At 44.0% G+C, this 27,679-nt stretch overlaps 1 protein-coding gene across 2 annotated transcripts in view; it reads left to right on the forward strand.

The window, feature by feature from the left end:
• LOC126198895 (acetylcholinesterase-like) overlaps positions 1-27,679 on the forward strand; it is a 186,445-nt gene that overhangs the window by 43,268 nt on the left and 115,498 nt on the right. Inside the window, exons 4-5 of one of the 2 annotated variants that reach the window (XM_049935513.1) lie at positions 10,424-10,580; positions 24,648-24,833. In XM_049935513.1, coding sequence (XP_049791470.1) covers positions 10,424-10,580; positions 24,648-24,833 — 343 coding nt within the window. The remainder of the gene's footprint in view (positions 1-10,423; positions 10,581-24,647; positions 24,834-27,679) is intronic. The other variant, XM_049935514.1, reaches the window with a different exon arrangement.

Below are 27,679 nucleotides of genomic sequence, written 5' to 3' on the forward strand. Positions count from 1 at the left end.
CAAAATGGAAATCAAAAAAGAAGGATGCCTTCAATTTTTGGATGTTTTGGTATGACGCAAAGATGATGGCACTTTGGGACATGCTGTATATCGGAAACCGACCAGAACAGATTACCATTTGCGTGCAAATAGCTGCTATAAGCCTTCACACTCTCTGAGCACTATGGGACTTAACATCTATGGTCATCATTCCCCTGGAACTTAGAACTACTTAAACGTTACTAACTTAAGGATATCACACAACACCCAGTCATCACGAGGCAGAGAAAATCCCTGACACCGCCGGGAATCGAACCCGGGAACCCGGGCGCGGCAAGCTAGTACGCTACCGCACGACCACGAGCTGCGGACTGTTTTCATAACTCTGTTACACAGATTACAGGTCATTTCTGACGAGAACAGTCTAGAGGACGAGCTTCTACATTTGAGAAGAGTTTTGAAGCCAATGGATATTCTCAACAGTAGATATGTAAGAGACATGAATGAAACCAACAGTGGGCATAAGGAATGCTGAAGAAGACACGGAAAGTTTTAAATCCATAGCTTTTCTAACATACATGGGAAGCCTATCGTCAAAAACGGGACTGATCCTCAGAAGATACAAAGTGAAAATGATTTTTCACCCTCCGCCAAAGACAGCAGCACTCCTGGGTTCCGTTAAAGATGATTTGGTGCTTCGGAAGCCTGGCGTTTACAAGATTCCTTGTGAGTATGGCCGTTCATACATCGGAGTGCATGAAAGATGCTCGGAGCACCGCAGGTACACCTGGCTCTTACAACCTAATAAATCGGCGGTGATAGCACTGTGTTAACATTGGGCATTGAATTGTGTACGATAAAGTCAAAAGTTTAGCTTCCACTACATCTTTCTGCGACTCAACAGTGAAAGAAGCAATTGAAGCTCCGTTGGCAACGAATTTAATTAATAGATATAGCGGCTTCAGCATGGACAATTCATGGAATCCGGCACTTTCTGTAATAAACTCACAAAGTTGTCGCAACGGTGCATCTCGCAGTGATACATTGATACCACTGTGCGCAGCCATAGATCTGATTTCATGCATGTGTTGTACCTCTTTGCCGCCGATCAACGTCCCTGGCACCTTGCATACCTGTGGCCGCATGCGCAGTGACGCGGTCCGCAAGTTTAAATAAACGGGGCAAGTGCCGGAGCGTCAGTCACCTCGCCACTCTCTGAAGATGGCTGGACGGTATACAGCCGAAATATCAGAAGATAAAGTGAAATTTATGCGGCTGCACGCCCGAAATTTTATGAAACAGAAAAATTACCAGTAATTCGACGCGCATATCGCCGAAGTGGCGTCAAATCGAGAGACTCGCACCCGGCGAACGGCCTTCCCGTCGGGAGGGCCTCGTCACACGACATTTAAATTTTACCAATAATGCTATGGAACAATGAATCGGTCCGTTATAAAAGAGTCTTTCCTCAGAACTACTGAAAAAATTATCCGAAAGATAAGACATAGAAAGTGCTAGGCCTAGAATGTAAATGCCACAAAATTACTCATACATCTGCACAGTTTCTGGATACCACTTCTTCTGTTGACTCTCAAGACAGTCTGGACAGAAGTGGAAGACAGAGGCCAATTTCATCCCGAACAAGATTAAAGAATAGGTCGAATGTAAAGTGGTTCAGTATCCAGGGACAATACGTCGGGCAAACTGCCCAGAAATGTGTAAAACGGTTTAAATGAAGTAGTAAGAAGGCAGTGGTACCAACCTGAGACTGTTGCCCATTTGTATGTAGTAATATGACCTATTTTGAAAACGGTTTATGGCCTCTTCGTTAATACCCTTCATTTATTTATGCCAACTTCTTTGTTTACCTTTTTTGTTCGTGTATTGTAAAATTATATAACTTGCTTTGTTTTACGCAAAACAATATCTTAATATATTATAATAAAATCTAGACCATAAGGCTGCTCTAATAATAAAGTGATACACTGTACTATTTCCAGCTCCTACGGCTAACCTTCGAGATTTGGAGCAAGTTATGGCATGTTTGACGCTAACGCTCACTTCGAAGAAAGGAAGAAATATATAGTCCTATGTTCCGTCGACGAAGTGGTCTTAAAGAAGGAGTACAAGCTCATATAAGACAAAAATATGGGAGAAAGTCTACTGTACTGTTTTTGAAGGAACAATGTCAACATAAGCCTGAATCAACTAACGGAAACCACAAAAAAACTAAACCTGCTTGTTTGTATAGGGCTTTGAACTCTTCTTCTACGGAATTTGATGACCTAATCACTGTTCCACTTGGCTTAATGTTGACTGAGAGATATGTGAGGGCACTGTAATATCTGAAGAAAGCGATTTACAGGATATGATAAGACAGTAGTCGTTCGACCAGCTACTAAGATAGCCGATACCTCTGGGAACTCCACATTGTAATCTCGCGACTGTTGACTCCTTTCTGAACGTCGAGTGGCAATCGAAAATTAGAAGACGTCATTAATGAGCAACCGTAGACGATAGTTACTTCTTCCTCACAGCACGTCGTATCAGTTGGGAAAAGAAAGGAAGGATGAACAGTGTGAGCCCAAATCGCCCTCAATCGGCCACACGAATATTACAGTTATGTATATGGTTTGTATCCCATTAACAACGCAATAATGTGTAGAGTGAATGTCTTTGATGGTCATGATTTACTGCTAACTCAGAAAACCCATACGGTTATATCTACATAGATCGAGAAACATTAACTTACCGTGTATTTGTGTGTTGTATATGTCCATTATCGTGAAGTCATGCGTATGGTGTAGGCAGGAATCAGCAGAGGTAGATGAAAGGCTCTCCGAATCATTAGAAATGATTAATGTGTGTGGGATTACAATGTAAAAAAGTCTCGATAATTAGTACTCCGTTAAGGTGGCAGACAATTATAAACCCGAAATCAGGTAATGTGATAGAGGCAAGAAGCAGCGGCGCTAACAACGTGTTTGCGAGATGTTCCCCGGCACAGAGAAAATGTTGCTAATAGAAGACACCTGCCCGTCATCGAAATTAATCCGTATTGCACCTGGTCACGAATCGAAAGCACCTCAAAACTGCTAACAAGGAAACAAAGTGGTCATGTATGTGACTGGACTATTAAGACCATTATGTAAGCATGTCTTGTAATGCACGAGGTGTGACAAAGGTAGAATGGTACAGTACGTACTGCAATACGAGAATAAGCATGTTACAGATAGGGAAAGAATATTGTATGATGTGTTGAACATGGTACCTGTATCTCAGGAACTGACCGCTTGATATGGAACTGTATTCATTAGGGAAACTGACAAAAGTGGGAGAGGGGATCTAGAGGACATTGTATGAAGGATAGCAAAGGCAAAGGAGGCAGAAACCGACAAGACAAGAGTAGAAATGTAATTGAAGATGGGGGTGGGGGGGGGGGGGGGTTGGAGGGAACGAGGAGGAATCACATACAGGTATTACGGCAGAATGGCAATAGATGGAACCTCAGTAACCCTAGACAGTTTATGTCGGTGCCTTGATGATATCGAAGGAAAACAAATGCAGTGATGGCCTGAAAACTGATAAGTAAATTGGACATCATAAAAACAAACAATTCCTTCATGACATTCATTCGAAAAAACGATTTCCATTTTCAATAGGCCTGTCAGAGATGGGACTAAACAAAAGCTGTTTGTATTGTATGACATTCCTTGTATCACTTAAGAATGTAAGACGCTATAAAATGCTAAATTTGGTGGGAAAATAAGTTTCGACGAGAGCAAATATCACATCATAGAATCAGTACATAGAGTACGTAGGAGATGAGGGAGCAAGAGTGTCCCTGAGGGTTTTCACAGGATTACAAGATTCTTTCGTTGATACCGGCACGAGATGTTCAGATATGAAGTAGCTAGTACAAAAATATTAAGAGCCAAGATTAATGTACTGGTGTAATATTAATTTTTTTAAAAAAAACCTGTGTCCCCAGCAGATTTTCAATCTCCAATCATTTATTCAGGTTAGTTTCTCGTAAAACTTAGCGTCAGAGAGAGAGAGGGGCATGCTAGACCATGACCGAATCCGTTGCTACAGAGAGTGTTAATGTGTTCCACCGCCAAGCTGGATGTGGTTTCTCGACAGTTTTCTTCTAGAATACCTTTCATATGAGAGTATACCCAGAAATACAGTACACAAGATTGACAGAGACATGGCGCACGTAGCTTAAATGCCTTAGAAAGCCTAACAACTTTTATTGTAACTGACGTTTGAAGCACCTGAAACTGCACTCAGCCATAGATTTAAAATAAAGAATAAAGTGTCATCCTGCCCACCATTCTCTGACACAGCCACACCTGGTGTGGACTTTGATTAACAGATGTATTAGGATTTGTTTGATCATCATCTAGAGCGTATAAATTTTTCAGAAACCATTTGATCCCAGAGAATTTTACTTCGCTATCCACAACAACCCACGCCGCCTAATTAAAACTCAAAAATATCTTACACTAACAGTCGATCAAAAATTAAGATGAAACCCTCGTCTACCGATGCTAAAAAAGAAAGAAAAGCCCAAAACAGACTGACACTACTAACCGACGAATATGGGTGTTACATATAGAACCCTCAACCGTCACAACCTTACCTACGCTAATGTAACATCAGCTTCCACTCCTCCCAAGACTTATTGCTTCAATCAAATCCTGGAACGGCATGTACTCCGCCTCGTATCTTTTACAGCCCATAAAGTTCCCATACCTCCTGAAACAACAGAACACCTTCGCCTATATCTCCATAAATTTGAGTCCCAACATCCTGCCGTCCCTCACATCCATGAAAGCTCTGGTTTACTGCTGCACCTCTATCAACACATCCCACCTTTCCCTCCATCAGCAAACACTCCATGACCCTTCCCAGCATAACTCAGTCGCCTTTCCTTCTCAGACGAAGAACTCATCCCTGAAACCTACCATTCCCTTCAACCACAACCTACCATACCCATCCCAAATGAAGTCTAGAACAAACCCTATGCTCGTCTAGTTCACATCCCACTCATCTTCTATCACACACATTGAAAACATCAGTTCCTTCCCACACAGACACCCCACATCCTTTACCACACAACATCATCTCCAGTGCTTTCTACATCACAAGCCCTAGCCACAGTTCCGAGGAACCTCATCATATCATCTTCATAATAAAAAGATTGTACATCACAACATCATCATTTTGTCATAAACACCCTTCCTTTAAACTTATAAATTAGTGTATATTAAATTCGACACAATCCATCTTAAATGCTGGACGAGCGATTCTGAAGATAAGTGTTCTCGTTGTTTAGCATATACAACAAACCCATGTGAGAACTTAATATACAGTTACACGTTTCCTTAGTCAGGCTCCTTCTTCTCGCTGTCTGCGTTCTACTCTTCACACACTCTCACTTAAAAAAGCACAAAACAGACGTAAAATCAAAACAATTAAAGATATTTGGACATCAGGTCCTCGAGTTACTTTAATGCAAAAGCCCAAAAGTAATAATCATACTTCGGTTTTGGATCTTTAGGTAACGCATATAAAATCTTTAGAAAGCGAACAGCAACAGATCTGATTGTTAACGAGTCATGCCACCAGCATATTTATGAAGAAGTGGCCTTCAGAAGTTTAGTGTACCAGTGAGCTCAGCAGATTAATTGAATTAAACGCTGTTAAACATGGTGCAGTAACCAGTGGATATGATATAAGTATCGCGAACCGACTTATCTACAGGAGGAGAGGAACGAGCTAAGTATAAAATGATCGTTGCTGTACAATGTAATCGGAAAATATTAGAAAAATTTGTGAACATATTTAAAACATTCAATGTCCAGTAGGCATTCAGAGTAAAAACAGTTCGAAGTAGTTTAAAGCATCAGACTGGGAGCAAGATAAGTAAATCAGAACAAATGGTTGTATATCAAATAGAGTGTACATCCTGTAACACGAAATATATAGGGCAGGCGGGAACATAATTTACGATTAGGTATAGAGAGTACTACGACGCCTTCAGACTGGGCAGTCGTGGTAAATCGCTGACAGCCTAACTTATACCCTACTAATACGTTTTATGCAATCCGCATCATCTTCAAATACCATGCATGTTTTCATATTCTCTCACTCACTAGGCGCAAAATATTAGTACTACACAAAAAATGAACAGGACATTTATATAGTAAATTTAATACAGTTAAATTTTGTACTTGGATACATTTTCACAAAAGAATCAAAAAATAATCAACCTATTAAAGATTTTGGACGCAAAGTTCTTGTCTTATTTTAAAATAAAGAAGCCGTAGTTTTCGAATTATTCAAGAAATACGTGCAAAAGTGACCTTATAACGCGTTTTTCTTGAATAACTCGAAAACCGTGGCCTCGAGCGAAAACGTATCCCAGTACAAAATCTAACAACGTTAAATTTCCTACAGAAAAGTCCTGTTCATTTTTTTTTCTGTATGGACAAACAGTTTGTGCGTAGTGAGAAAGACAATATGAGATTCTTGCAAGTGGTATTAGAAGGCGTTGTGGGCTGCATAAAACCCAGCGGAAGGGGCAGCTGAATCACACCGTGAATGAGGATTTAGAGGTGATGAACTTAAAGAAAAAAAGGAATAACTTCTTCTACTTGAAAAACTCAAAATTGCAATTCACCAGATATATTTGATAATGTACAAACAGAAGAGAACAGTAACGCTCTCTTCCGCAGGTTTACTGATCTTTTTTGAGAACAGCGGTAATATGATAGGCCTATATGTAGGCAATTTGAATATACAGGGTGGTCCATTGATAGTGACCGGGCCAAATATCTCACGAAATAAGCATCAAACGAAAAAAATACAAAGAATGAAACTCGTCTAGCTTGAAGGGGGAAACCAGATGGCGATATGGTTGGCCCGCTATATGGCGCTGCCATAGGTCAAACGGATATCAACTTCGGTTTTTTAAATAAGAACCCCCATTTTTATTACATATTCGTGTAGTACGTAAAGAATTGTGAATGTTTTAGTTGGACCACTTTTTCCGCTTTGTGATAGATGGCACTGTAATAGTCGCAAACCCGTAAGTACGTGGTATCACGTAACATCCCGCCAATGCGGACGGTATTTGCTTCGTGATACATTACCCGTGTTAAAATGGACCGTTTACCAATGGCGGAAAAGGTCGATATCGTGTTGATGTATGGCTATTGTGATCAAAATGACCAACGGGCGTGTGCTATGTATGCTGCTCGGTATCCTGGACGACATCATCCAAGTGTCCGGACCGTACGCCGGATAGTGAGGTTTTTTAAGGAAACAGAAAGTGTTCAGAAACATCTGAAACGACAACCACGACCTTGCAACAAATGGTGATGCCCAAGTAGGTGTTTTAGCTGCTGTCGCGGCTAATCCGCACATCAGTAGCAGACAAATTGCGCGAGAATCGGGAATATCAAAAACGTCGGTGTTGGAATGCTACATCAACGTCGATTGCACTCGTACCATATTACTATGCACCAGGAATTGCATGGCGACGACTTTGAACGTCGTGTACAGTTCTGCCACTGGGCACAAGAGAAATTACGGGACGATGACAGATTTTTTGCACGCGTTCTATTTAGCGACTAAGCGTCATTCAGCAACAGCGGTAACGTAAACCTGCCTAATATGCACTATTGGGCAACGGAAAATCCACGATGGCTGCGACAAGTGGAACATCAGCGACCTTGGCGGGTTAATGTATGGTGCCGCATTATGGGCAATCTAAATGTATGCTGATTTCCTACTTAATGTTCTACCGATGTTACTACAAGATGTTTCACTGCATGACAGAATGGCGATGTACCAACATGATGGATGTCTGCCACATAGCTCGCGGGCGTTGAAGCGGTGTTGAATACCATATATCATGACAGGTGGATTGGTCGTCGAAGCACCACACCATGGCCTGCACGTTCACCAGATCTGAAATCCCCGGATTTCTTTCTGTGGGGAAAGTTGAAGGATATTTGCTATCGTGATCCACCGACAACGCCTGACAACATGCGTCAGCGCATTGTCAATGCATGTGCGAACATTATGGAAAGCGAACTACTCGCTATTGAGAGGAATGTCGTTACACGTATATCCAAATGCATCGAGGTTGACGGACATCATTTTGAGCATTTGTTGCATTAATGTGGTATTTACAGGTAATCACGCTGTAACATCATGCGTTCTCAGAAATGATAAGTTCACAAAGGTACATATATCATATTGGAACAACCAAAATAAAATGTTCAAACGTACCTACGTTCTGTATTTTAATTTAAAAAACTACCTGTTACCAACTGTTCGTCTAAAATTGTGAGCCATATTTTTGTGACTATTACAGCGCCATCTATCACAAAGTGAAAAATGTGGTCCAACGAAAACATTAGTTAGTTTAAGTTAGAGTAAGTAGTACTTAAGCCTAGGGACTGATGACCTCAGCAGTTTGGTCCCACAGTCCTTACCACAAATTTCCAAATTTGAATATATACTATTGGTATGTTGTTTTCTTCAAGTCCTCTGAGATTTCTCTGGAATACAGTGGGATGATTGATGACTCAGTGGAGTTACTTGGCCAGCGCATGGATAGGAGCGAGTGTGAATTGCAGCAGATGTAACTGGTGGTCAATTATGTGAAAGGAGCACGTTGTTGGTTAACGGCCGGTAGAATAGAGAAGCGAAACAAAGGATCAGCTGTTGCCAGTTTTAAAATAAGACAAGAAATTTATGTCCGAAATCTTTATTTGTTTTTGTTTTGATTATTTTGTGATTCTTAAGAGCTTTTGTGTGAAGGGTAGAATACAAACACCCAGATGACTTCAGCGTAACTGTGGATTACATTCCTCACATTTGTGGGTCGTAAGCTAAATAACGATAACTATTGTATGTAAAGCTTTAGACTGTGAGTAATACCCCTTACATTTTTGTGCTGTAGGCTAAATAATGATGGCGGTTGTATGTGAAGTTTTAAAATTATACAATAAAAAGGTCATAAGGCAGCAAATTAGGCGATGTCTGCCCTCATGTACGAGGGTCACTCCAAAAGAAATGCACACTATTTTTTTTAAATCCATCTTTTATTCCACATGTTTGAAAGTTTTGCAGTGTGTAGATACATCCTTTCTCCACATAATTTCCATCCCTCTCAACTGCCTTACTCCATCTTGGAACCAGCGCCCGTATACCCGCACGGTAAAATTCTGGACTTTCCTGTTGGAGGCACTGTTTGGCAGCGTGCACAAGGGAGTCATCATCTTCAGACGTTGTTCCACGAAGAGAGTCTTTCCGTTTCCCAAAGAGATGATAGTAACATGGAGCCAGGTCAGGACTGTAAGGCGGTTGTTTCAGTGTTGTCCATCCGAGTTTTGTGATCGCTTCCAAGGTTTTTTTGACTGACATGTGATCGTGCATTGTCGTGCAACAGCAAAACATCCTGCTTTTGCCGATGTGGTCGAACACGACTCAGTCGAGCTTGAAGTTTCTTCAGTATCGTCACATAAGCATCAGAATTTATGGTGGTTCCACTTGGCATGATGTCCTTCGGAATCGAAAATCCCCGTAGCCATAACTTTTCCAGCAGAAGTGTGGTTTTGAATTTTTTTTTCTTGGGTGAATTTGCATGATGCCTCTCCATTGATTGCCTCTTCGTCTCTGGTGAAAAATGATGGAGCCATGTTTCATCACCTGTCACAATTCTTCCAATGAATTCATCTCCACCATTCTCGTACTGTTCCAAAAGTTCGCTGCATACCGTTTTTCTTGTTTCTTTGTGAGCCACTGTCAACTTCCTGGGAAGCCACCTGGCACAAACCTTTTTTAACGCCAACACTTTCAGTATTCTGCAAACACTTCCTTCCCCTATCCCAACGTAGCGTGACAATTCGTTCACTGTGATGCATCTGTCAGCAGTTACCAATTCGTTAACTCTCCGCATATTGTCTGGAGTGTTTGCAGTACGAGCCCTGCCGCTGAGAGGACAATCCTCAATATTGCCATGCACACTTTCATCACGTAACCTGCTTGCCCACCGACTAACTGTACTGCGATCGACAGCAGCATCTCCATACACCTTTTCAACATTTTGTGCATGTTTCCCACTGTCTCGTATTCACAGCACAGGAATTCTATGACAGCACGTTGCTTCTGACGAACGTAAGTGTAGCAGCCATTCTGAAGACATGCTGTGACGGCGCCACTCTCAGGAACAGGTTGAACTAAGTTTGAAAACAAGTGGGAAAGTTTCACACATGCAGAATGAAAACTGTATTTTTACAAAAATAGTGTGCATTTCTTTTGGAGTGACCCTCGTAGTAAGGGAATATAAAAAACATTTAAATAATAATAATAGCAATAATAATAATAATGAAAAATATATGTCTGTCACATTGTAATACCACAGCTCGACGGGTCGGAGGGAGGTGCTGCTGTAATGGTGTATCTCCATGGGGGTGCACTCACCAGCGGTTCTGGAGATTCGACTGTCTACGGTCCTGATTTCTTCCTCGAAGTGGACGGTATCGTCTTCATCACCCTCAACTACAGACTCGGCGCAATAGGTAAGTACCTATGAAACATTTCTTACGTCATGCAGTTTAACTTAGTTACAATATTCAACGATCATTGCGCGTTGGGTGTGTTTTCTTCAAAATTTCGCAAGCAAGAATCCCCATGTCTTCGAATATTTTCACTTTATTCAAAATATGGAGAATATTGATATTAACATCCATACTTCAAAATACTGATTTTCACTAGCTGCGACATAGTCGTTTAATATAAACAGTGATCCAGGTACTGTCAAATGTTTTTCTATTCCAGTCTTTGATCACAATATTAAGTCCTTCGACAATGACCGGTTTTAGGCAGTAATGACCATCTTCATTACTATAAATTGTACAACAGATCTGAAGATGGTCATTACTGACTGAAACCGGTCATCGTCATCGTCGAAGGACTTCATATTGTGATCAAAGACTGGAATAAAAAATATTTGTACTGACTTTCTGTAGTCGGATAGGGCTCAAATTATGCCTTACTAATATTTCTTGTTGTCACTGTATGTTTTATGTACCTGATGTTCAGTTGCTTGAGCAAGGGGTATATCTACAATCTACATCCACATCTTTACTCCACAAGCCAATTTACTATCTTTTCCGCCTTTCATGTCCCAAAACTCCGAATAACATCTAATTTCTCTAATTTTCTTGTCAGTATCCCATCGCCAGACGTATGTGGGAAAGGTAATGTATTGTCCGATCCATCTTGCGACGTACGCACTCGGAACTTCAACAGTAAACCTCTCTGCGATGCACAGCATACCTCTTGCAACGTATGCCATTGGAGTTTGTTGAGCATCCCCATACCGCTCTCCAACCGACTAAATGATGCCATGTCAAAACACGCCGCTCTTCGTTGGAACTTCTCGTCTATTGATCCTACTCGGTAAGACAACCAGACTGATCAACAGAACAGAAGAATTCCAATGAACGTTTTATCAACCACTTCTTCCACGGGTGAATTACATTGACTTAAGATTCATCTACATCTACGTGGATACTCTGCAAATCATATTTAAGTACCTGGCAGATGGTTAATCGAACCACTTTTACAATTCTCTATTATTCCAATCTCGTATAGTGCGCGGAATGAACGAACACCTATATCTTTCCGTACGAGCTCTTATTTCCCTTATTTTATCGTGGTGATCGTTCCTCCCTATGTAGGTCGGTGTCAAAAAAATATTTTCGGATTGGGAGGAGAAAGTTGGTGATTGGAATTTCGTGAGAAGATTCAGTCGCAACGAAAAACGTCTTTCTTTTAACGATTTTCAGCCCAAATTCTGTATCATTTCTGTGTCTCTCTCTCCCATATTTCGCGATAACACAAAATGTGCTGCCTTTCTTTGAGCTTTTTCGATATACTCCGTCAATCCCATCTGGTAAGCATTCCACAACGCGCAACAGCATTCTAAAAGTGGACGGACAAGCGTAGTGTAGGCAGTCTAATTAGTAGGTCTGTTACATTTTCTAAGTGTCCTGCCAATAAAACGCAGTCTTTGGTTAGCCTTCCCCACAACATTTTTTTTTTGTGTTCCTTCCAGTTTAAGTTGTTCGTAATTGTAATACCTAGGTATTTAGTTGAATTTACGACTTTTAGATTAGAGTGATATATCGCGTAACCGAAGTTTAATGAGTTCCTTTTAGCACTCATCTGGATGACCTCACACTTTTCGTTATTTAGGGTCAACTACCACTTTTCGCACCATTCAGATATTTTCCTAAATCGTTTTGCAGTTTTTTTATCTTCTGATGACTTTATTAGTCGATAAACGTCAGCGTCATCCTCAAACAACCAAAGACGACTGCTCAGATTGTCTCCTAAATCTTTTATATAGACAAGGAACAGCAAAGGGCCTGTAACACTACCTTGGGGAACGCTAGAAATCACTTCTGTTTTACACGATGACTTTGCGTCAATTACTATGAACTGTGACCTCTCTGACAGGAAATCACAAATCCAGTCACAAAAAAATGGTTCAAATGGCTCTGAGCACTATGGGACTCAACTGCTGAGGTCATTAGTCCCCTAGAACTTAGAACTAGTTAAACCTAACTAATCTAAGGACATCACAAACATCCATGCCCGAGGCAGGATTCGAACCTGCGACCGTAGCGGTCTTGCGGTTCCAGACTGCAGCGCCTTTAACCGCACGGCCACTTCGGCCGGCAATCCAGTCACACAACTGAGACAATATTCCATGAGCACGCAATTTCCATACGAGCCGCTTGTGTAGTACAGTGTCAAAAGCCTTCCGGAAATCCAGAAATACGGAATCGATCTGAAATCCCTTGTCAATAGCACTCCCAATGAATCTGAATCTGGTATCTGATTCTCCTTCTGTCTATTTGGTCACTCCACATTAAGTCGTTCCGGATGGTTACTTTTGCGACGCATTAAATTTGGCGCCATTAGCGTAACCGAACAGCAGTGGTTCTCTTCGCCTACTTGCATGTTTTTCCGTTTAGGCTCCACTGGCAATCCCTGCGCCAAACTTCGATCCTCTGCAAGTCCTACTGAATTTCGCTACGGACTTCTGGCGTTATAACCTTCCTATAAACAACGGCATCGTTCTCGAGTATCCTCATAAAGCTTCGAATGTTATCCACTAGATCATTAACATTAACTGCTGTAAGCGGTCCTATAACTCTCCCTCGTGATACATCCCGTGCGGTATCCGTTGAACCGTTTAGCATACTCGTAACGTGGTACAGATCCGATCACTAGATCCCTGGTGATCTACGGGAACTGGAAGCTCCGTATAAGATCATGCGAATTTAAGACAAACAGTGTCATGCAATGAATAACGTCTTCTTAAATCAAAATTAGTAGGAATTGATCTATATTAACGACATAGGAGCCAATCTGAGTAGCCGTCTTAGATTGTTTGCAGATTGTTTGTGAAGTTATTCACATGAGTACTAAAAGAAATCAGCTAAATTTCGATTACGCTATAAGTCACACAAATCTGAAAGCTGTAAATTCAACTAAATACTTAGGGATTACGATTACAAATAACCTAAATTGGAAAGATCACATAGATAATATTGTGGGTAGAGCAAACCAAAGACTGAGGTTCATTGGCAGAACACTTAGAAAGTGCAACAGGTCTACTAAACAGACTGCTTACACTACGCTTGTCCGCCCTATTCTGGAGTACTGCTATGCGGTGTGGCATCCGCTTCAGGTGGGACTGATGGATGACATCGCAAAGTACAAAGAAGGGCAGCTCGTTTTGTGTTATCGCGAAATAGGGAGATAATGTCACAGACATGATACGTGAATTGGAATGGCAATCATTAAAACAAAGGCGTTTTTCGTTGCAACGGAATCTTCTCATGAAATTTCAATCAGCAGTTTTCTCGTCCGATTGCGAAAACATTCTACTGGAACCCACCTACACAGGGAGAGATGATCATCACGATAAAATAAGAGAAATCGGGGCTCGCACAGAAAAATTTAAGTGCTCGTTTTTCCCGCATGCCGTTCGAGAGTGCAATGGTAGAGAGATAGCTTGAAGGTGGTTCTTTGAACCCTCTGCCAGGCACTTTATTGTGGATAGCAGAGTAATCACGTAGATGTAGATGAGTTGTGCATGAAAGTACGCGTACCGCACATCACATGGATATACAGGGTGAACATTAATAAAACCTACAACCTCCGGGAACGGATTCCTGACTGGAAATGTAGGAAGAAATGTCTTACGGACAAGTACCCGGAAACGCATCGTTGCCACCGTTGATGGCACTGACGAATGACAGTTCCTCTGACCGAATGCCGTGTGTTCCTCGCGTGTTGGAGGTGACAGGGATAGTAGCGATTGTCATGCAGGATACACATAATCGTACTTTGGTTTGCACCATGTTGGCTGGCCACTCGCCTGGACCTTCTTCTATTGTTATTCTCAGTATTCTGTAGAACCCAGTCCTCCAGATCTTGTGTACACACTTTCTGCAGACTACTGGCATAGTCGTCTGTCTGAAAGAGCCCTTGATCACACTTCTTCTTCTTCTTTTGCTGGTGCCTTGTTCCGCGGTTTCGCAGGGTCGGCACGGTTAGGAACGGATTTGGCAGGGTTAGTTTTAAGGGGTGGCCAGATGCCCTTCCTGCCGCCACCCCGTACCTCCCGGGACAGAATTAGTGTACTCCAGCTGTCTGCGTCTAGTGTAATCCATGTCTGCGAGTCATGTAACTGAGGTGGAACGTGGGGACCAGCCCGGTATTCACCTAGTGGGATGTGGAAAACCGCCTAAAAACCACATCCTGGCTGACGGCTGACCAACACACCGGCGGACGTCGGTAAGCCGCCGGGCGGATTCGATCCAGGACCGGTGTGCTTACCCGAGCCCAGGAAGCAGTACGTATCTGTGAGAGCCGTGCGGCCTCTCGACTGTTTCCATCTGCTTGACCGAACACAGGCACCATCTCGGTTTGTTCCAGTCATGAATTCCGGACCATTCTGCTGCTTAAAGTATGCTGCGACGATCCCACTGCCTGCAACAGACGAGGAACACTGACCACTTTGTCTGAGGAACTGTCATTCGTCAGCGCCATCCATCGTGGCAACGGTGCATTTCTTGGCACATGTCCATAGGACAATTTTATTCTATTCCCAGTGAGGAATCCGTCCCTGCAGTTTGTCGGTTTTATTAACCTTAACGCTATATTTCCGATTAATCGCGAAATGGAAACCACTGTGATAATCAGAAATATTTCATCTGCAACAGTTAGCTACAGCTTCCAACCACTGCTCTACATAGTCACCACTCCGACTTAGACATTTGTCGTACCGTTGTACCAATTTTACAATACCGTCGTCATAGGAGGCAGCCGCCTGTTTTCTCGCCAATTCTCTGCGCTCATCTGCACCTCGTTGTCCGTGCGAAAATGTTGTCTTCATAGCCAGTAGTTATTGTGAGCAGAGATGAAACACAGAGGGAGCCAATTACGGGCTGCAGTGCAGGTGATCAAACACTTCCCATCGAAGACGCTGGAAGCGCATTTTCATCGCCCCTGCAGATTGCGACCGAGAATTGTCACGAAGTAGGAACCGTGTGACAGTTCTGTTATGTGGGCTGCATAGCATCAGGCGAAATCTCTCACCAGGACCTCATACTTGGCCGGAGACACTATTTTCTGCGCGTCTTTGTGTGTTCGCCATACGCTCAGAACTGAAAAGTGGGAAGTGGTCCAACCGACAGAGACGATATAAAATGTAGACTGGCAATGAAGAAGAAAATTTTGTTAACATCGAGTATACATTTAAATGTCAGGAAGTCGTTTCTGAAAGTATTTGTATGGGGTGTAGCCATGTATGGAAGTGAAACGTGGACGATAAATAGTTTAGACAAGATGAGAATAGAAGCTTTAGAAATGTGGTGCTACAAAATAATGCTGAAGATTAGATGGGTAGATCACATAACTAATGAGGGGGTATTGAATAGAATTGGGGAAAAGAGGAGTTTGTGGCACAACTTGAGTAGAAGAAGGAATCTGTTGGTAGGACATGTTCTGAGGCACCAAGGGATCACAAATTTAGCTTTGGAGGGCAGCGTGGAGGGTAAAAATAGTAGAGGGAGACCAAGAGATGAATACACTAAGCAGATTCAGAAGGATGTAGGTTGCAGTAAGTACTGGGAGATGAAGAAGCTTGCACAGGATAGAGTAGCATGGAGAGCTGCATCAAACCAGTCTCAGGACAGAAGACCACAACAACAACAACATCATTTAGGCACTGAAATGAATCAGTGGTAACAGGTGAAAATTTCTGACACACTGCGACCCAGATCCGGATCTCCCTTAAGGGCCTCGGCCATCCGAGATCGCTTTCCAGGTGATTCCAATTCCCAGCCTATTACTCGATACTGGAGTAGCGTCAAATACCTGTGATCCCCTTACTCACCATTTCGAACGCTCGCAAGAGATCTGGTTTTCTTCGGATATTCCCGTTACAGACTTCTAGCGCTTGTAGAGGGAAGTCAGTACATAATATTCTGGAACTCATGTCCGGAAATGTACTGTTTTCGTGCTACAGCAGTTTGAAAACAAGTTTGCTAAGTAGGTATTCAACAGTGTAGTCATGGTGGGGGTGGTTAGCAGGATCGGCTACAGTCGTTTGTTGTCTATCCTATCTCTCTGACCTGGTTCGAGCCTCATTCATGTATCTGTGAGTGTCAGAGCAACATGGCTGAGTATACGTTGCCAGAACACACCGAGATGATCTTTCTGAAAAATGGTGGAGTTCATGGTAATGGAGGACTGCTCGTCATCTTTATCAAGATTGTTCTCCACAACGTCTGACTCCATCGCATACCTTCTTCGACACAATTACGCTACGGCTTTGAGAAAGGTTACCTTTACCGTCAGCAGGCGTGACTGTGGTCTTCCAGAGAGTCACCACACACCCGAATTGGAAGCGACCACGAATTGGAAGCGACCATATTGCATCATGTTGAATAGAACCCGTCAAAGAGTCCACGAGCAATTTCTTTGGCTATTGATGAGTGTAATTTTAAAACAAATGGTGTACTGGGTCACTCCTAATCAATTACTTGTAGAAATAGTCGTGTTACCAACATGTTTTCAAGTGGTTGTAGAAAGTACACGGTGCATTTCAGGATATGCGTTCCAGTTCAAAATATTATCTACTCACCCCCCTGTACAAGTTCCTAGAAGTTTTGAAACGTCCCCTATGAAAAGTTATGAATGACTGCGCTTGTAAACTTCTACGTTATTTGACTTTCAAACAGCTAAGCAAAACTGAACGTACTCAGACATTTCTCTCTTTACTTATTCTGATCATCACTAAACTGACACACAATATTTTTAGCGCAACGTAGTCTGATTTTCAATAATCCCTACAAAAGAATGGCACTGACTAACAATAACCTATACCTTTCATGAATCACTTACTTCACAAAAATCTTCGTTACTCGAACTACTGCAGTGCAGCGAGCGCCAGTACTGCCAGCTAAATAAAAGATTCTAACTACTGAAGGCACTAACTACTAATAGGCATAGTTCGCAAATGAAAGATTTTGATAGAGAATAAACAATGTATTTACCTTAATAGTGTTCAAAAGTCATCATATATATATATATATATATATATATATATATATATATATATATATATATATATATATACACACACTGCTGGCCACCGTAAATGCAACACCAAGAAAGACAAGAGGTAGCACAACAAGATTTATTTTGTAGATAACATGTTGACCAAGTATCAGATGATTACGTGTACAGACGTCTGTGACATGTGGTTCCTGCCAGAATCAGTAGCCAGAGTAGCCGCCATTGTTGGAGATCAGCGCTGCCACACGTCTCGGCATTGAGTCAAAGAGACGTTGGATGTGTTTCTGGGGTACAGCAGCCCAAGCAGCTTCCACACGTTGCCAAAGACCATCTGGTGTGGCAGCTGGGGATGTAATCTGGGTCACTCGTTGAGCAGCCATGGACCACATGTTTTCTATCGGCGAAAGATCCGGAGAGCGAGCCGGCCAGGGAAGCAATTCAATCTGGTTATTGACGAAGAACCTTTGGACAATGCGTGCCACGTGTGGTCGCGCATTATCCTGTTGAAATATGGCTGTGGCCGAGCCCTGAAGGTAAGGAAGGACAACTGGCTCCAGCACCTCGGATATGTAGCGCCGGCTATTTAAAGTACCGGCAATGCGTACTAGAGGCGTGCGAGAGTAATATCCAATACCGCCCCATACCATAATACCCGGTGCAAGACCAGTGTGGCGGTGCATAATGCAGCTGTCCAGCATCCTCTCTCCACGGTGTCTCCACACTCGAATCCGACCATCGTGGTGCTGCAGACAGAAGCGTGCCTCGTCAATAAAGACAACGTCATTCCATTCTGCCCGCATCTCGTGGTCGTGCGGTAGCGTTCTCGCTTCCCACGCCCGGGTTCCCGGGTTCGATTCCCGGCGGGGTCAGGGATTTTCTCTGCCTCGTGATGGCTGGGTGTTGTGTGCTGTCCTTAGGTTAGTTAGGTTTAAGTAGTTCTAAGTTCTAGGGGACTGATGACCGTAGCTGTTAAGTCCCATAGTGCTCAGAGCCATTTGAACCATTCCATTCTGCTGTCCACATCCGTCGGTCATCACACCATTGGCGACGGAGACGTCTGTGGTTCTGCGTCAATGGTAGACGAAGCAATGGACGTCTTGCGGACAGACCACTCTGCTGTAAACGGCGTCGAATGGTACGCGCAGACACTGGATGATGCGTTACAGACGCAATGTGCTGTGCTATGGTTCGGGATGTCACTGAGCGATCCGTCACTGCCATGCGCACAATTTGCCTATCAGCACGTGCAGTGGTGCACCGAGGTGAACGCGATCGACCATGTCGGTCCGTCGTACCCTCCTGCATCCAACGGTCACATATCCGCATTACAGTTGTTTGGTTTCGTCCAACACGACTAGCGATTTCTCTGTATGATAATCCACAATCTCGGTAAGCCACTATCCTTCCCCTGTCGAACTCGGATACTTGATCAAAAGATGTTCGCTGTTTTCTACGAGGCATAACTGATCGTCTTGTGAAACAACCACAAGGTAAACACACGTGCCGAACGTACACTCGTCGAAATCGCCAAGCCTTAAATGGCGCTATGAGGTGGCGCCACAGGCGCGCGTGATGTGCGTCTGCGCTGAAATTCTAATCAGTTGCATATCTCATCGCTGCAAACCCATGGTGTAAATTTCACTTGATTCGGATGCTTCCTTCAGGGTGTTGCATTTACGGTGGCCAGCAGTATATATATATACCAGTTCATGACATCCATCTTTACAAATTTCCTTTTTCTGGCGGACACACGTCCAGATCGTTCGCTTGTAGTAACCTCTCAAAACTCTGGCATCTCTCTCTCCACATCCACCATTGCTGGTGGCTCACCTCCAACTGCCCAACGCTACGCGCTGTTCACATCCAGCTGCCCAACACTACACAAGCGGATATTCCAACAACGAGTACAACCAGCCACAGACTGCACACAGAACAGTCAGTGATTTTCATTCACAGCGCTACGTGGCGTTACCAACATAAAAACCTAAACAGCCTACTTACAGTTGCAACGGGTTTCCGATCACCCCGACAGTAAAATAAAACTTACCCACAAAGTACTTCATGCACCTTATGATGGACAACGAAACTTACATCATCCACACCCAGGGCCTATCTTGTTGTTGTTGTTGTGGTCTTCAGTCCAGAGACTGGTTTGACGCAGCTCTCCATGCTACTCTATCCTGTGCAAGCTTCTACATCTCCCAGTACCTACTGCAACCCACATCCTTCTGAATCTGTTTAGTGTATTCATCTCTTGGTCTCCCTCTACGATTTTTACCCTCCGCGTTGCCCCCCAATACTAAATTGGTGACCCCTTGATGCCTCAGAATATGTCCTACCAACCGATCCCTTCTTCTAGTCAAGTTGTGCCATAAACTCAACTTCTCCCCAATTCTATTTAATACCTCCTCATTAGTTATGTGATCTACCCATCTAAACGTCAGCATTCTTCTGTAGCGCCACATTTCGAAAGATTCTGTTCTCTTCTTGTCTAAACTATTTATTGTCCACGTTTCACTTCCATACATGGCTACACTCCATACAAATGCATCTATACTCGATGTTAACAAATTTCTCGTCTTCAGAAACGCCTTCCTTGCCATTGTCAGTCTACATTTTATATCCTCTCTACTTCGACAATTTATTTTGCTCCTCAAATAGCAAAACTCATTTACTACCTTAAGCGTCTCATTTCCTAATCTAATACCCTCAGCATCACCCGATTTAATTCGACTACATTCCATTATCCTCGTTTTGTTTTTGTTGATGTTCATCTTATATCCTCCTTTCAAGACACAGTCCATTCCGTTTAGCTGTTTTTCCAGGTTCTTTGCTGTCTCTGACAGAATTACAATATCATCGGCGAACCTCCAAGTTTTAATTTCCTATCTTAAGGCTCATGAAATATATTCCGGATCTGTTTCATTTTGCATATTTTGTACGTAATCCCCCTTCCTTATCCAGAGAAGTAGTCCCTATCGTATGTTCCTCGACTTCTCAGAACAACCGCTACTACTGTATACAACACACTGATCAGCCACAACATTACGACCACCTTCCTTGATATGAATACCGCCAGCGACGAGTCGAAACATGGAAGCAATGACGCCTTGTTAGGACACTGGAGGGAGTTGGCACCACATCTGCACATACAAGTCAGCAACTTCTAGTAAATTCTGGGGAGGGGGCGATGAGCTATGACGCCTCATTCAGGCATGTCTCAGAAGTGTTAGATCAGGTTCAGATCTGGCGACTTGGGGGACAGCTCATCAATTGGAAATCGTCACTGAGTTCCCCGAACTACTTCATCATGTCCCTAGCCTTGTGACACGGAGTTGTAAAATGCTGCTGTCGGGAAATATGATCGTCATAAAGGGGTGTACGTGGTCTGCAACGTTGTCCGATACCCCTTGGCCGTCACGGGGCCTTGCACGAGCTCTCCTGGACCCATGAATGCCCACGTGAGTGTTCCCCAGAACGTAAAGGAGCCGCCATCAGCTTATCTCCGTCTCGCAGTAAAGGCATCAAGGATCTGTTCCCCTGGAAGACGACGGAATCGCGCCCTCCCATAAGCATTCACCAGACGATGCAACGCTGTGCCATTACGCAAACCTCCAGTGCCGATGGTCACTTGTCCATTTCAGTCGTAGTTGCCGATGTCGTGTTAACATTGGCACACTTAATGGGTTTTCGGCTGCAGAGGCCCATCGATGGGGGGGGGGGGGGGGGGGGGGGTGTTCAGCGCACTGCGTGTTCAGATGCACTTGTTCTTTGCCAGCATTAAAATCTGATATTAGTTCCGCTGTAGTTCGCCGCCAGTCCTGTTTTACCAATCTGCCCAGCCTACTACATCCGACATGTGTAATGAGGGGTGGCAGCCAATCCCACAACGTCTGGACGTGGTTTCACGTTGGTTTCACCACGTTTTGTAGACACGCACCACAGCACCCTTAAAACACCCGGCAGGTCATACAGTTTCCGAAATGCTCGAGTCGAGCCTCTGGGTCACCGCAATTTGCCCCTGGTCAAACTCAGATAGAACGCGCGCCTTCCCCATGCTACGCACGGACACCACGCTGATACTACACTACTGGCCATTACAATTGCTACACCACGAAGATGACGTGCTACAGACGCGAAATTTAACCGACAGGAAGAAGACGCTGTGATATGCAAATGATTAGCTTTTCAGAGCATTCACACAAGATTGGCGCCGGCGGCGACACCTACAACGTGCTGAAATGAGGAAAGTTTCCAACCGATTTCTCATACACAAACAGCTGTTGACCGGCGTTGCCTGGTGAAACGTTATTGTAATGCCTCGTGTAAGGAGGAGATATGCGTACCATCACGTTTCCGACTGATAAAGGTCGGATTGTAGCCTATCGCGATTGCGGTTTATCGTATCGCGACCTTGCTGCTTGCGTTGGTCGAGATCCAATGACTGTTAGCAGAATATGGAATCGGAGGGCTCAGGAGGGTAATACGGAATGCCGTGCTGGATCCCAACGGCCTCGTATCACTAGCAGTCGAGTTGACAGACATCTTATCCGCATGGCTATAACGGATCGTGCAGCCACTTCTCGATCCCTGAGTCAACAGATGGGGACGTTTGCAAGACAACAACCGTCTGCACGAATAGTTCGACGACGTATGCAGCAGCATGGACTATCAGCTCGGAGACCATGGCTCCGGTGCACTTTAGGCTGCATCGGAGACAGGAGCGTCTCCGATGGTGTACTCAACGACGAACCTGGGTGCACGAATGGCAAAACGTCATTTTTTCGAATGAATCGAGTTTACAGCATCATGATGGTCGCATCCGTGTTTGGCGACATAGCGGTGAACGCACATTGGAAGCGTGTATTCGTCATCGCCATACTGGCGTATCACCCGGCGTGATGGTATGGGGTGCCATTGGTTACACGTCTCGGTCACCTCTTGTTCGCATTGACTGCACTTTGAACAGTGAACGTTACACTTCATTCGATCCCTGCGAAACCCTACATTCCAGCAGGATAATGCACGACCGCATGTTGCAGGTCCTGTACGGGCCTTTCTCGATCCAGAAAATGTTCGACAGCTGACCTGGCCAGCACATTCTCCAGATTCTCACCAGTTGAAAACGACTGGCTCGTCACAATACGCCAGTCACTGCTCTTGATGAACTAAAAATGACTCTGAGCACTATGCGACTTAACTTCTGAGGTCATTAGTCGCCTAGAACTTAGAACTAATTAAACCTAACTAACCTAAGAACATCACACACATCCATGCCCGAGGCACGATTCGAACCTGCGACCGTAGCGGTCACGCGGTTCCAGACTGAAGCGCCTTTAACCGCACGGCCACACCGGCCGGCTCTTGATGAACTGTGGTATCGTGTTGAAGCTGCCTGGGCAGCTGTACCTGTGCACGCCATCCAAACTCTGTTTGACTCAATGTCAAGACCGTTATTACGGCCACAGGTGGTTGTTCTGAGTACTGATTTCTCAGGATCTATGCACCCAAACTGCGTGAAAATGGAATCACATGTCAGTTCTAGTATAATACATTTGTCCAACGAATACCCGTTTATTATCTGTGTTTCTTCTTGGTGTAGCAATTTTAATGGCCAGTAGTGTACATGCACCGTGCACGTGTCTGACTAGCAGTGATTCCTCGCCAGGTGACGCTGCTATCGCGTCCGTGGTTTAACTGGTTTATGTGGATAATAGGTCTGTGGTCATAATGTCCCGGCTGGTGGTGGTGTAGAGACAGACAGCGGAGTAGCTCCTGTTCTTGGGGATTAAGAAGCCGCTTCAGCTGTAGTTGTCTTTTTTACTATCAGATCAGAACCTGTTTCGTGACACTGAAAACCACATCCTCATGTGACATGTAACTAACGACGGGAGGAAGATAGTGGCGGTCGAGATTTAATATCTTTATTGCAGATCGATTTCAGGTACTGTCTATTTATCTGTGAAACCGACGTTCGTTATCTGTAACGTCAAGTGGCATCATGTGCCGTTTATGAATCATCATGACTTCGAGGAAACGCACTTAACATAGCTACATGCCGGTCCGTGTGGCCGAGCGGTTCTAGGCGCTTCAGTCTGGAACCGCGCGACCGCCACTTTCGCAGGTTCGAATCCTGCCTCGGGCATGGATGTGTGTGGTGTCCTTAGGTTAGTTAGGTTTAAGTAGTTCTAAGTTCTAGGGGACTGATGACCTCAAAAAATGGTTCAAATTGCTCTGAGCACTATGGGACTTAACATCTATGGTCATCAGTCCTCTAGAACTTAGAACTACTTAAATCTAACTAACCAAAGGACATCACACAACACCCAGTCGATGACCTCAGATGTTAAGTCCCATAGTGCTCAGAGCCATTTGAACCATTTTTGAACCTTCAGCTTATAGAATGATTGCTTGGGAAATGTTTCTTTTATACAGCGATTCGGGTGCAACAGTAATGGTTTCGTGCAGTTTTTTGAGTGCAGTGTGCTTACGCCTTCTAGTGTTTGTTCAATTTTTGTGGTGTAAGTACCCTCAATGATGTCAGTACCGACTGAGATACGTTGTGACCATCCTCGTAACAATCGCCTCGGACAACTTTCCTCCTAGGCGGACAGCCAAAACAGGAATTACTCAATTTGGATCCTCATCTGGAGTGTGTTGCCTAAAATTTCATTTGGCTTGGTTTCAGCAGTCTTACCTTTTCCTCTCTGCGACAGACTTCACTTTCGCTTCACTTATCGGGTCAATACAGCAAGCGTAACTTTCTTACTGCTTTGGAAGTAGAGGAACATTCATAACGGCCAATAAATGTTCTGTCTTCTAAGTGTCCTCATAAGAAGACTAATGACGCTGTTTCTTGTGTATCAAGTGACGCGCGTTCCTTGCAATTGAGTATCTCGCTACTGCCTGCCTTGTTGGGCGCATATCTCTCTAGCTGCAGCTAATACTGTGAGGGTGTTTGACGCTTCTGCCCTGCACGGCAGGTTTCTTGAGCACCCAGGATTCCGTCATCCGAGGCAACTACGGCTTCAAGGACCAGATCGTCGCCCTGCGGTGGGTGCAGGAGAACATCGCGGCCTTCGGCGGGGATCCCGCCAGAGTGACGATGATTGGGGAGAGTGCGGGCAGCGCGTCCACCTCCCTGCACCTGATGTCGCCTCTCTCTGCAGGTAATCAGTACGTCCACACTCCTTTCCAACATACCGTCAGATCCCGCTTATAATTAGCAGGTGACCAGCTCGTAGTCGACGGGCTAAAAAGACGCGTACAATAGCAACATTCAGAGGAAAGCTGAAACAGCTTTTTAAGCTATATGGCTTGTAAACGAGCCCTCACTATCCTACTCCTAGGCCCGCTCTGTTGGTCGTGTGGTCTAACGCACAGCTTTCCTGGCGGGAAACAGCGCCGGTCCCCGGATCGAAGCCGCCCGGCGGATTTGCGTCGAGGTCCGGTGAGCCGGCCAGTCTGTGGATGGTTTTTGGGCGGTTTACCACCTGCCTCGGCAAATGCGGGCTGGTTCCCATTATTCCGCCTCAGCTACACTATGTCGGCGATTGCTGCGCAAACACGTTCTCCACGTATGCGTACATCACCATGACTCTACCACGCAAACATAGGGGTTACACTCGTCTTGTGTGAGACGTTCCCTGGAGGGGGGGGGGGGGGGGGGAATCCACAGGGGGCCGAACCGCACACTAACCCTGGGTTCGGTGTGGGGCGGCGGAGGGGTGGGCTGCGGCAGTCGTCGTGGGATTGTGGACCGCTGCGGCTGCGGCGGGGACGGAGCCTCTCCATCATTTCTAGGTCCCCGGTTAACATAACATAACCCTACTCCCCTCCTGACAGTGTCTAAAACATGAAATTCATTTCCTACAACAGGCGTTATTGGCGCTTTTCTTCACAATGACAATGAACTACTACAGATGTAATGATAGATCAAGAATGGAAGGGGCTAGCCCAACTCCACGTAAATAAGAATCGCCTACTGACTCAGTAAAATTGGAAAGGTCCGCAGAAAGATAAACAATGAAGCTCGCACTATTGACAGGATAAAATGACACTGAAATACGCGTACCTAAAGACTGCAAAGTTGCGCAGGTCACTCCATCCGATGAATTACAGACCCATACCACTGTCGATTTCCAGTATTTTCGAACATATACAGTATTTGATCGGTATGAATTACCTCACCGGGAAAACAATCTGTTGACACACCGTCAGCACAGATTAAGAAAATGTCGTTCATGTGGAACACCGCAAGGGGATCTCAGATTTATTTCATATTTCCAGATTCCCGAAAGGCTTTTGATACCGATCCTCACAAGTGGCTTCTAATCAGATTGCCTAGCCACGGACTATCGTTTAAATTGTGTAATTGCATTCGCGATTTTCTGTGAGAAAGGCGACAGTTCGTAGTAGCTTAAGGAAAGTCATCTAGTTAAACGGAAGTGATACCTGGCGTTCCCCAAGCAATCTTTATAAATGATTTAGAAGACACTCTGAGCAAACATCTTAGATTGCTTGCAGATGATGCCGTCATTCACCGTCTAGTACAATCATCAGAAAATCAAAACCAATTGCAAAATTATTCAGACAAAAAGAGGCAATTAACCCTAAGTAACGAAAGTGTAACGTCATCCACATGAGTACTAAAGGGAATCCCTTAAATTTCGGTTACACCACAAATCTAAAGGATGTCAATTCAATTAAATACCTAGGAATTACACTTACGAAGAACTTAAATTGGAACCTACACATAGATAATATACGATGCAATATGGGATCGTCACCAGATAGAATTGACGGAGGACGTGGAAAAGGTACAAATAAGTGCAGCTTCTTTTGTGTTTCGTGAAATAGGGGAGAGAGTTAACGGATATGATACATGAGTTTGGGTGGCAATCGTTGAAACACAAGACGTTTTTCGTTGCGCCGAGATCTGTTCACTAAATTTCAATCACCAACTTGCTCCTCCGAATATTTTATTGGCTCCCAACCACATAGGGAGAGGCGATCATTGAAATAAAATAAAAGAATCAGAGCTCATACGGAAAGATTTAAACATTCGTTTTTACCGCGCGCTCTTCGAAAAGTGGAACGGCAGAGAGATAAGAGTGAACGGCATTTAAAGTTTTCATGTAAAATATTCATGTAAATGTAGATAAAAAGTGCCTAGGAACAAGATAGTTATTTCCGCACCGGGGGACAATAATAGGTCACTCAAGAAAGACAACGCTTAAGTTATTTGGGTACACAAAATGAAAGTATAAAACACGTAATTGAGGTCGAGCAAGATATGTACTGTATTGGGATGGCACATGACATTCGAATGTGGCAGATTACCTTAGCGGCGGCACGGGGGCGTCGCTAGTCCGGATGCTTTAGTAAATAAAAATTCGCGACCGTAAACCTGGAATGATCTGACAGTCGCAGTTGGGTAACAACAAGGTCATTAAGTGAAACTTCCTGGCTGATTAAAACTGTGTGCCGGACCGAGACTCGAAATCAGGACCGCTGTAGAGTAAACATTTCATTCTAAGGTCATTAACTGCTCTCCCAGTTAACCGACAACGTTTTATCGATCTTCTAGCACCTGTAGCACTCAGTTAAACAGTCTCAACATGGCACCTAAAGAGTAGGACCAAATGGTCTGTAAGGATGGCTGTACGAGCTATCGAAAATACGTCTTTATGGCTGAAGAACTCTGAGCTCAATCAGGCCTCTTGCTGTGGGCTTATTTAAAATCTCCTGTTTCGAAGAAAACAGTCGACTGCACTGCTTTTTACAGCCCTTCTAACTCTGTTCATTTGCACACTTTTGAGCAAGGTGATTACTAACGTTAGGTTAGTAGAGACTGACTTATTCCAACGGCAAGAACCACTCCTTTGGTGCCTCTGGTGTATCCATACGCGAAGGACCGTTCAAATTCAGACCCTTACAACGTAAAACGCCATCTTGGTGAAAATTACTAACTTCTGAGTTAATTCCAATTATGGTCAGCAAAAATTCTGGACAA

Source organism: Schistocerca nitens, chromosome 8 (assembly GCF_023898315.1).
Source record: "Schistocerca nitens isolate TAMUIC-IGC-003100 chromosome 8, iqSchNite1.1, whole genome shotgun sequence".
NCBI lineage: Eukaryota > Metazoa > Arthropoda > Insecta > Orthoptera > Acrididae > Schistocerca > Schistocerca nitens.